This window comes from Bos mutus, chromosome 27 (assembly GCF_027580195.1).
Source record: "Bos mutus isolate GX-2022 chromosome 27, NWIPB_WYAK_1.1, whole genome shotgun sequence".
In the NCBI taxonomy this organism is placed as follows: domain Eukaryota; kingdom Metazoa; phylum Chordata; class Mammalia; order Artiodactyla; family Bovidae; genus Bos; species Bos mutus.
Genome location: NC_091643.1, coordinates 38,194,111 through 38,206,029, shown reverse-complemented (window position 1 = coordinate 38,206,029; position 11,919 = coordinate 38,194,111). Strand labels below are relative to the sequence as shown.

The window sequence follows — 11,919 nt, the reverse complement described above, 5'->3', positions numbered from 1 at the left end:
AGAGCATGGTGCCCTTCGAGGTCAGGTGGTAAAGAAGCTGCAATCATTTCCATTAGCAAGGAGAGAGAGAAGTAGACTTCTTGTGAGGTTGGTTTGGACAGTTTTTTTTTTTTTGTATTGTGCCCAAATAATTCTGGAATGCTCTTTGTTTTGTCTTGCTCCATCATTGATTGACTTATTTTTTATTTGCTTATCTTTAAAATTGTTTATGTTCATCTGGAGAAAATTTCTAATAGCCAAACCAACTACCTCCCAGTTGACAGCAGTCAGGGTTCTTTTCTCTCTCTTCCTCAATCCATAAATATGCTCCAGACATTCTTGTACAACTCTTTTTTTGTGGACCCCCTCAAAAAGTTCATTTCTCTTGAATAATATCTAGGAGTAGAGTGTTCATAGTCTAGGCAGATGTATAATTTCATAAGTAATTGCCAACCATATTCTTTAAAATTTTTATTTTAATTTTTAAAAATATTTTTTACAATTTTGTGTTAGTTTGTGCCATACAATTATATTCTTATCAGTAATCTATGAGAATTACAGATGCTGTACATTTTCAAAACACAATGTTGAAAATTTTTCAATTTTAGCTATTCTAATGAGTGTAAAGTAGCATCTTATTTTGGAAATGATTTTAATTTCCCTGATGATTAATGATATTGAGCATCTTTTCAGTGCCTATTTGGCCATCTGTACATCTTTTTTAAAATTTATTTTTATTTGGATGATAGTTGCTTTACAATGTTGTGTGTACATCTTCTTTCTCAAGTTTCTATTCAAGTCCTTTGCCCAATTTTATTGGATTTTCCTTTCCTTATTGATTTGTAGGAGTTCTTTGTACATGTTCAATATATTTCTTTTGTCTTTAACCAAATATATGCACAATGAGTACTTTTATCCAGTTTGTAAATTTTGTTTTCATTTCTTTGTCCTTTAATAAGCTAAGGTTTTAAATTTTGATAAGAGTCTAATCTATTACTGGCTCCTTTAGACTTTCACAACCTGTCTAGAAATTTTGCCTATCCAAGGGTCAGGATGATATTCTTCTCTATCTTCTTCTAGAAGCTTTATAATTGTAACTTTTATGATTGGGTCTATAATCCACTTCAGATTAATATTCAAGCATGGACATGGAACAACGGACTGGTTCCAAATTGGGAAAGGAGTACATCAAGGCTGTATATTGTCACCCTGCTTATTTAATTTATATGCAGAATACATCATGAGAAACGCTGGGCTGGAAGAAGCACAAGCTGGAATCAAGATTGCCGGGAGAAATATCAATAACCTCAGATATGCATATGCACCTTATGGCAGAAAGCTAAGAGGAACTAAAGAGACTCTCGATGAAAATGAAAGAGGAGAGTGAAAAAGCTGGCTTAAAGCTCAACATTCAGAAAACGAAGATCATGGCATCTGGTCCCATTAGTTCATGGCAAATAGATGGGGAAACAGTGGAAACAGTGACAGACTTTATTTTCTTGGGCTCCAAAATCACTGCAGATGGTGATTGCAGCCATGAAATTAAAAGACGCTTGCTCCTTGAAAGAAAAGCTGTGACCAACCTAGACAGCATATTAAAAAGTAGAGACATTACTTTGTCAACAAAGGTCCATCTAGTCAAGGCTATGGTTTTTCCAGTAGTCATGTATGGATGTGAGACTTGGACCATAATGAAAGCTGAGCACCGAAGAATTGATGCTTTTGAACTGTGGTGTTGGAGAAGACTTTTGAGAGTCCCTTGGACTGCAAGGAGATCCAACCAGTCCATCCTAAACGAAATCAGACCTGAATATTCATTGGAAGGACATATGCTGAAGCTGAAGCTCCAATACTTTGGCCACTTGATGCAAAGCACTGACTCATCTGAAAAGATCCTGATGCTGGGAAAGAATGAAGGCAGGAGGGGAAGGGGACAACAGAGGATTAGATGGTTGGATGGCATCACTGACTTGATGGACATGAGTTTGAGCAAGCTCTGGGAGTTGGTGATGGAAAGGGAGGCCTGGCATACTGCAGTCCATGGGGTCACAAGAGTTCTATACAACTGAGTGATGGAACTGAACTGATGACTTTTTTCCATTGGGTTACTACTTTGGCACTTTTGTCAACAACTTGTCATCGATCTATCTATATAAGATCCCAACTCCTGTCCATTGGCATATTTGCCCATTTTTACTCCCAAATTAATTTTTATTATGAGAACTTTCAAATAAATCTTGACGTCAAGTGGTATAAGTGCTCCAACTTCATTTTCTGTTTTGAGTGTATTGCAATTATAGATCTATTGCATTTCTAATTTTAGAGTTGATTTTAAATTTGTTCTTATTGTTGTTTGCTTGTTTAAAGATTGGAATAAGCCATCAGAGAGTGAAAACTGATGATTCAGGAGAGACTGGGGAGAGGGAAAATTTGCTGGATTAATTTCTACCCTTCAGTAGGTGACAGGAAGTGGGATCTAAAATACATCAAGTGGTGTCTGGCCTGAGAAACATGAGCAATTCATCCAAATTGAAAAGAGAAAAAGCAGATATTGATACAGATAGATTAAGAGATTAGTGATGGGGATTCATGAAGATGTTCTTCTGTTTCTCATTTCTTCCTGAAATAGGAGACAATTTCTAACTAAATGAAAAGAAGGCACTGGAAGTTTGATAAGAGAAAACTGTGATACAGGAACCATCCAGAGGATGTAAAATGGTGAATGCTCTAGGGCAGAAGTCAGTAAATTATGGACCTCAGGCTAAACATGGGCCACCATTTGTCTTTGTAAACAAAGTTTTATTGGAATACAGCTATGCCCATTTATCTGGAGAAAGGAATGGCAATCCACTCCAGTATTCTTTCCTGGAGAATTCCATAGACAGAGAAGCCTGGCAGGGTATAGTCCATGGGGTCACAAAGAGTTGGACATGACTAAGTGACTAACACACACGCCCATTTATTGACACATTGACAATTACTCTTCTTAAATTATAATGTCAGTTAAGAAGGTACCATAGCGAGTTCACGGCCCACACATAAATCCTTAAATATTCACTATGTGGTCATTCACAGAAAAAGTTTCCAACACTTGTTTTAGGAAAATAGAGTTGATTTCTTGACAACTCCTAGAGCTCACCTAGACTTAAGTGATGTTGGTCAGTCTGGGCATGTGATTTTCTCCAGTCATGATTAGGTATATAGGTTCAGATGTGGACAGAAGATGAATTAAAGCTGGGATGGCATTTTACCCTGTGAGTTTAAGGAAGAGAGAGGGTCAAGGATGTTGAGGATTTGCCAAGGGAATGGGTACAATGATGGGTCATGCAATGTAAGTTAGTTATTGGAGGAGTTGAGGACATATACGATTAAAAGTCTGTAAGATCGAGATCAATAGATATATGGTCCCAGTAGAGTAAATAAGCTGGAAAGATAGCAAATAGGAGTTAGAATGCATACAGTTTATACAAGGTTGACAATTATTGAAAATGATGAGTTTGGGGATTTAGCAGTGGCAGTGGGTCTCATTTAATCAGGAGAAAGATATTTACATTTGAACTAGCAGCATTTTATACAGACTTGCCTACACTGACTTTGAATAATCTGTCATCTAAAAACCTTGCTTATATGCATAATACATCATGTGAAATGCCAAGCTGGATGAAATACAAGCTGGAATCAAGATTGCCAGGAGAGATATCAGTAATCTCAGATATGCAGATGACCCCACCCTTATGGCAGAAAGCAAAGAGGAACTAAAGAGCCTCTTGCTGAAAGTGAAAGAGGAGAGTGAAAAAGCTGGCTTATAAGATCATGACATTCAGTCCTGTCACTTCATGGCGAATAGATGGGGAAACAATGGAAACAGTGACAGACTTTATTTTCTTGGGCTCCAAAATAACTGCAGATGGTGATTGCAGCCATGAGATTAAAAGACGCTTGCTCCTTGGAAGGAAAGCTATGACCAACCTAGACAGCATATTAAAAAGTAGAGACATTACTTTGCCAACAAAGGTCTGTCTAGTCAAAGCTATGATTTTTCCAGTAGTCATGTATGAATGTGAGAGTTGGATCATAAAGAAGGCTGAGCACCGAAGAATTGATGTTTTCTAACTGAGGTGCTAAAGAAAACTCCCAAAAGTCCCTTGGACTGCAAGAAGATCAAACCAGTCAATCCTAAAGGAAATCAATCCTGAATATTCATTGGAAGGACTGATGCTGAAGCTGAAGCTCCAATACTTTGACCACCTGATGTGAAAAACTGACTCATTGGAAAAGACCCTGATGCTGGGAAAGATTGAAGGCAGAAGGAGAAGGGGACGACAGAGGATGAGATGGTTGGATGGCATCACCGATGCAATGGACATGAGTTTGAGTAAACTCCAGGAGTTGGTGATGGACAGGGAGGGCTGGCATACTGCAGTCCATGGGGTTGCAAAGAGTAGGACATGACTGAGTGACTGAACTGAACTGAAATATAAGCATATATTTTTACATAGAGAAATGAACTTTTAATTTTTCAAAGATTAAATTATTTTATAATGATCAGTTTTTGAAAAGCATATATCATGAAATTTTTGTTCATGTTGAAGTTCTTTAACGTTTAGTTCTTTATTATCTTGTTGCTATGCTTAGAAGGGCTTCCCTTGTGGCATAGTGGTAAAAGAATGTGCCTGCCGGTGCAGGAGATGCATGAGACTTGGTGTCGATCCCTGAGTCTGGAAGATCCCCTGCAAAAGAAATAGCAACCCACTCCAGTATTCTTTGCCTGGGAAAATCCCATGGACAGAGGGGCCTGGCGGGCTGCAGTCCGTGGGGTCACAAAGAGTTGGACACAAATGAGCACAACAACAATAAAGTTAAGCCTCTCATAAATACTGGAAAGAATAAGAATTATTATTTCATAAGGTTTGAATAGGGGATAGTTTTTTTTATTGTCATGAAAGTGATTTTTTAAAACAAGACATTTTCCCACGATCTACTTATAATTATTGTAGCTATTAGTAATTTAACTATGAAATTTTCAAATTGTCATTTACAGTAATACATAAATGAAGAATAATATAATTCCTTAGGTTTATGAAAGTTTAGGTTTTTTAGATAACTATTTTATCATTTGTAAATTGCCATTACTTGATTTGGCCAGAAGAAATTACATCCAAAACAAATGAAGTCTGGAAAAAAATTTTTTTTCATTTCATTGGTCTCACCTTGACATTTTGAAGCAAACCAATAAGTCATTTTTTCTTTCTGAATTGCATTAGACATTTTTGATTCTCTGCTAGTTTATGAAACATTAAAGAAAACACAAAACAATAAACATTAGGCAAGGAAACAGCATAAACTGAGAGTTGTTATCATTTGCTAAATGGAATGGCCTCCACTTCACCCTCTCCCCTCTCCCCAGCATTCCCCGCTGTAGGTCATGCACAGACTTTCATTAAATTATGAAGCGTTAGGTCAGCTCAACCAAGGCAATAAGCATCCTATGGAAACAGCACCGACTGAATTTGAAAGAATGCACACACAGGAAAGAGGAATAAACAAAACAAGAAAGAAAAAACAAAAACACACTGCAGAAACTAATAATAAGTACACAAAGTACACAAGTGTATTTATTACATTTGCAAGCACTTTGTTCTACATTTCAAAAACGCCACCATCAAGCTGTTGGCACATTTATGTACAAAACAGATTAATTGTAATGCCTGCTACAAAGCACTCTTTGTGAAAATACAAACTCTAATACCAGGAAAAAAAAAAGCCAAAAACATCAACATCATTACATAAGTTTAAAAGACAGTTTTAAAAATCATCACAAACTGTTAAGACACAGAACCGAAACACTATAAGATAGAATTTAAAGAAGCCCATTAATACTTTTGCTGAATATCTGTAATACTGCATATATCAGAAAAATGTTGAACCAGTAAGATAACCTAAGTGTAAAAAAAAGAAGCAAAACCCCAAATTAATTAAATAATACTACAGAATGCATAATCATGCCACAGATAACCCTAGTAATACACCCCCTACCTACTACAAGAATTGTAAAATTATGGATGATGCACAACTAGTCATTGTACAAAGATTGTTTCACTCAATAAATTTTATTAGAAATGCACTTACACTGAGAAAGGATTTCACAATGGTCAAATAGTGCACAATACTACCTAGTTTTTATACACTGACAAGAAAGTCTTGTCAGGCTACATCATTTTAAAAGACACTTTACAGCATTCTTGTAGCATTAGAAATAACCGGAAGAAGAGTTAAGGTTAAAACAAACACCAAATTTGGTCCAATAATACTGATTGCTTTTTTTTTTATTCCTTTGATATAGGTACGTCTTATAAATGAATACGAATGAACATTTGGTTAAAATGACTTACTTGAAATAAAAACACAAGATATCACTACACTTTGAAAGGATACATTGTATAGTGGCCTCTGACCTCACTTTAAAAAACACTACAGGTAAACCAACATAGATTGGAAGGCTGCAAGCAAAGCTATTATATTAATGGAAGCCTTTTCAAATATATCATACACATTGGAGGGATCGTTTACAGAGGTGCAATCCATTAAAATGCTTTAAAGTAGGTAAAACAACTTCGGAGGGGTTAGTGTGCTTATTTTTAATATACCACCTTCATAAAGGTAATTAATGTTCCACATTAGCATATTAAAAGTTCCAATCCAGCCACTGCTTAAGTCACAAAGCGATCATTCGCCAACAGTCCATGGTAGTTATTTCTGTTAAAGTCATGTCTATACTAAACTTTAAAAGGTAAGCCTGGTGTCACTATCTTAAAAAGGTAACTAGCCATGCATTAGCATCACTGTTTCTACATGCTCACAACAGAAACATGAGTCATCAGAGAGAAATGCTTTTAAGTACATCAAGAAAAGAATAGTGTTAACAAAGATAAGAAGCACTTTTTTTAAACCTACTCTTACAAATTTAGAAATTGCACCTTAGATTGATGAAAACATTAACCAGGGCCTATAGCAACACGGCCACTGATCTTCAGACAGGATTTTTGTGTTTCGAGTCATCATGATATCATTTCTGTCTATTGTCATAATGTACAGTGGTCCCTTTGAAGGTTACCTGTAGTTAAACTAGTTACTGAAATCAAAACTAATAAGTATAAAAAGCTACTTTTCTTTTCAAAACATAAGAAAGAATGCAAAAGGTGTAATGTATAACACATGGAAGTGGTTAAAAATCAAATCTCTGCATTTGACAATGTTAGTTTCCTTGATCTTACAGAATTAAGTGAGTTTGAGAAATTTAAGAAAAGAAAAAAAAAGCTGGATAGGAGCTTGTAGAAGAGATCTGATTACACCAATTTAACAAATTAGGAAATGAAGTGCTACACAACAAAGACATGTATCCGGGTGATTCATAAGTCACCCCCCATATCATTGATGAGAAGCACTTCCATTTTCTTTTTCAAAAGATTGGATGGTTGGATGGCCCTTAGTTAAACACCAATGCATTGAGTGACAGAACTGGAAGGTGGTGTTTATGTGTACGCATTGAGCCGCTCTTTGGAGCGAGTAGAGTGGATGTCGTGAAGCTCCTGCTCCTCCTTGGACTTGATGTCTTCATACTTCTGCATCCGGCAGGCGTCTTTCACATAAGCCCAGTTGGCAGACAGAACCATAAGGTAGTGGACCTAATCAAAGACAAAGATAATTGATGCGGGAAGTCTGTTCTGTGTCCTCACTACACCTTGCTATTAGGAAAGAAATGTTCAAATTATATACTTCTGTGGAACGTGTTCATTAACAAAATGGGATGAAGATTTCTGCTGTAATAGAATGGAAATAAAATATTTTCCTTCCTCACTCCCCCTACAGTGACAATATCTTCTTGGCGCACTTTTTCAGTATCTCTTTCTTCTTCTTCAGCTTTGAGGAATCCAAGGGTCTTAATTCAATATTTTAAAGCTTTTACGTGATGCTTCCTGTCCTTCTGCCCTCACTCAAACTGTAGACTACACATTTTATGGTTACGTATTTACGTTTTCTAATCTATTAAAGGAAACAGTCTCATTTACAGTGGACCCCAGTGAACTGGGACTAATGAAATGATACATTGCCCAATGTGTAATAGAAAACAGGTTCATGGAAACCCCAACATAAACCTGTGGATTCAATTACGTTAGTTTTCCACTCGATGAATTTTGCACTTTACATTGCAAACTACAAGATAGCAAGCAATGTGTCATATGAATCTTGTATTATTTTGTTTAATTTTTTAAAAAAATGTTTGTTTGTTTATTTGGCTGCACTGTTTATTTAGTAGCAGCATGCCGGATACTCAGTCTTCACTGCACCATGAGAACTCTTAGTTACAGCAAGTGGGATCTAGTTCCCTGAGGGTGGACGGAACCTGGACCCCCCGCTTTGGGAGAATGGAGTGCTAACCCTGGATCACCAGGGAAGCCCCTGAATCTTGTACATTTATATACATTCATAATAGCTAGAATAGTTCAAGAAGGAAGCTCCCTATTTTTCCTGAGGAATAAAGTGTGAAATACTGAAGCTCCTGGTTTTACCTGAATAGACTGAACAATGAGATCACTTATTTGTTTTTCTTTCTTTGCCTTCCTTGTAGTCTTTGAGAGAGAAAAAGACGTTTTCCAATTGGTGGATTTCGATGGATGAATAGAAAAGAGAAACTAAGTTGTCGGGTATGTACTTTCTCTGAGCCTTAAAGAGTAGCATTATTTTTACTTAAAGTAAAATAGAACAGGAAAAGTTTTTATTCAATTATAGTGATATTCTATATTGTGTATGTTACAGGTATACAGTATAGTGATTCACAATTGCTAAAGCTTATATTCCATTTATAGTTATTATAAAATATTGGCTATATTCCAGTGTTGTACAATATGTCCTTGTAATTTATACATAACAGCTTATATCTCTTAATACCCTGCCCCTATGTTGCCCCTCTTCCTTCCCTCTCTCCACCCGTACCTACTAGTTTTTTTTTTTTTTAATTTCTGAGTCTGTTGCTTTTTTGTATATTCACTAGCTTGTTGTACTTTTTAGATTCCACATAGAAGCGATATCATACAGTAGCTGTCTTTCTCTATCTGACTCATTTCACTTAGCACAATACTCTTCAGGTCCACCTGTGGTGTTGCAAATGGCAAAATTTCCTTCTCTTTTATGGTTGAGTAATATTCCATTGTATATACGGAATATTACTTAGTAATATTCCATTGTATAAACACCTCATCTTTTTCCATTCATCTGTTAATGGACAATTAGGTTGCTTCCATGTCTTGGAAATTGTAAATAATGCTGCTATGAACACTGGGGTTCATGTATCTTTTTGAACTAGTAATTTTTCTTTTCAGATATATACCCAGGAGTGAAGTTGCTGGGTCATATGCTAGTTCTATTTTTAGTTTTTTGAAGAACTTGAAAATTTTGATTAGTCAAGATAGGAGCTAGGCTCATTCTAGAAAAGTAGGGATGAACATTAAGAATGCAAGGTAAATTCCAAACGGTGTCTACTGTAATATGTTCATGTTCAGGCAGTCAATAGGCAGTAGAAAGGAATTTTGACAAAATAATTTTGATACAGCGATACAGTAAAGCAATGAAATTCCTCTTGAATTCTGTATTTTGCTTCATTTGTTTAGAAATTGTAAGCCACAGGGAAGTAGGAGCTCTGAATTATATTCTTTTTGTTTAGAAATTGTAAGCCACAGGGAAGTAGGAGCTCTGAATTATATTCTTGCATTTTCATAGTGAAAGCTTAATCACTATATGTATGTGGATTAAGTAAGGCTTGTACACATAGTCAAATTTGTATTGTTGTTGCTGTGAAAATATCAAGGGCCTTGGAGAGTGCTTATCAAGCAGCTGGTACTCAGAATATTTGCCATAGGAATGAATTTATTTTTAGATGTTCAGAAACTTTCTCTTTGAAATCTGAGAAAAATATGACCCTTAAATTATTACTAAGAATCTATGAGTGAAATACTAAAAAGAATGTCAACGTTACTGAAAAGAATGTCAGCGTTACCCTATTTTAGAGACTGGAGTTTCCCAGCAGGTTTTCAGGTATTTCACCTGGCCCTAGGTTAATGCAAGCTCCAGGCTTGCTACCGGACCTCAGCAGATGAATCCTGATCACCGAAATCTAGAGATGCTAAGTTGACTACTTTTGTCAGCAGACAGACCTTCCTAATATAGTGAAAAAAATAATGGAGTAGTGCTATGCCCTGCTTAGTCACTCAGTTGTGTCCGACTCTTTGTGACCCTATGGACTGTCCTTTGTGACCCTATGGACTGTGGCCCGCCAGGCTCCTCTGTCCATGGTGATTCCCCAGGCAAGGATACATGAGTGGGTTGCCATACCTCCTCCAGGGGATCTTCCCAACCCAGGGATCGAAGCCAGGTGTCCCGCACGCGGGCAGAGTAGAGCACATGAATCTTAGTCCAATTCTTACAACCCTTGCCTTAAATGACAGAGGATTTTTAAATACCTTGGTAGAATGAAATTCATTGCAATTTTCTGAAATTTTTATAGAAATAATTATGGTAGCTGTCTTCTGAGATTTGAAATGAGATGTGTTGAGGTTAATGACAGTTGCTATCTTACAAGTACTGATAAAGCATTTGATGGTAACTTCAACAAAGTATATTTTAAAGAAATGTTAGCTAATAGCAGTGCTATGGTAGCTATATTAATACTGGGAACAATAGAAGTAGTTCTATCAGTATTTTCTCTGTTTCCAGAAACATAAACTTGGGATGTCAATCAATATTTAGAAGTTATTTACTTCTTAAGGAATTTATGCTTTGCCTTTATTTGGATATCTAAAAGGATGCTTAGTACTTATGAAAGTAATCTTCTAAACTCTTGCTGTTTGAAATAAAATTTATTTATAAGTTAATTCCTAAATCTATGCAGATTTCTTAAAAAATATATAACATCTAAATTTTCTGTCAACTTAATTCATTTTGATATATGGCAAAACCACTACAATACTGTAAAGTTAAAAAATTAATTTAAAAAATCTTTTGATAATAGAATCACTTTATAGGAAGCATTTTTAGAGTCATTTAAACACTATTTTGTTCAGACAGGTACTTTTCACTAATGTATGCCTGAAGGCATGTGTTTTCACACAGAATTTTACACACACATATGTTGCAAATGCAAACAAATACTTTATTATGTACTTCTTTTCAGAAAATGATTTGATAGATGTTTTATACATGGGTGTGCATTGCTTGAAGATACACAACCCTAGATTTATCCATCACACAGAAATGTGTGTGTGGATGCAGGTGAACAGATGTTTCCTGTTATCTCACAGCCAGGCTATTTGGGATTATGGGGTCTGGGATATCACTGCCCAGAACCTATGGATGATTCTATGTTAAGAATATAAGGCCTTTGCTTATTGTTTTATTGTGACCCCTCAATTACTCAGGCAGTGAGATCTTGTTAAGCACCTCATATTCTGAAGTGGAATTCTTGTGGAGACGTTTATACACCAAATCTACAATGTTGAGCAATTAACATGATATTGAACTAAAATATCTGAAAATCCACTATGGCCCTGATATGGCTATTTTTGTCAGGTATTTTTGAAAATAGGGTGATGCTAGTGGTATAGAACCTGGAGACATGAGAGATGCTGGTTCCATCCCTGGGTTGGGAAGATTCCCTGGAGGAGGCCATGGCAACCCACTCCAGGATTCTTGCCTGGAGAATCCTATGGACAGAGGAGCCCAACTGGTGGGCTACAGTCCCTGGGGTTGCAAAGAGTCAGACATGACTGAAGTGACATATATACACATTTTTGCAAACAGTTTTATCAAACAGAGTCAGGTCTTAATACAAATTGATTTCTGAAGTCACTGAAAATAACTGGTCCGAAGTGGCTCACCAGCACATTG

General features: G+C 36.3%; 1 protein-coding gene across 2 annotated transcripts in view; it reads right to left on the bottom strand.

The window, feature by feature from the left end:
- Window positions 1-5,576: 5,576 nt before the first annotated feature.
- Window positions 5,577-11,919, bottom strand: part of GPM6A (glycoprotein M6A) — a 256,929-nt gene continuing 250,586 nt past the window's right edge. For both annotated transcript variants that reach the window (XM_070364150.1, XM_070364151.1), the window contains exon 7: window positions 5,577-7,664. In XM_070364150.1, the coding sequence (XP_070220251.1) occupies window positions 7,512-7,664 (153 nt within the window). In that variant the 3' untranslated portion in view covers window positions 5,577-7,511. The remainder of the gene's footprint in view (window positions 7,665-11,919) is intronic.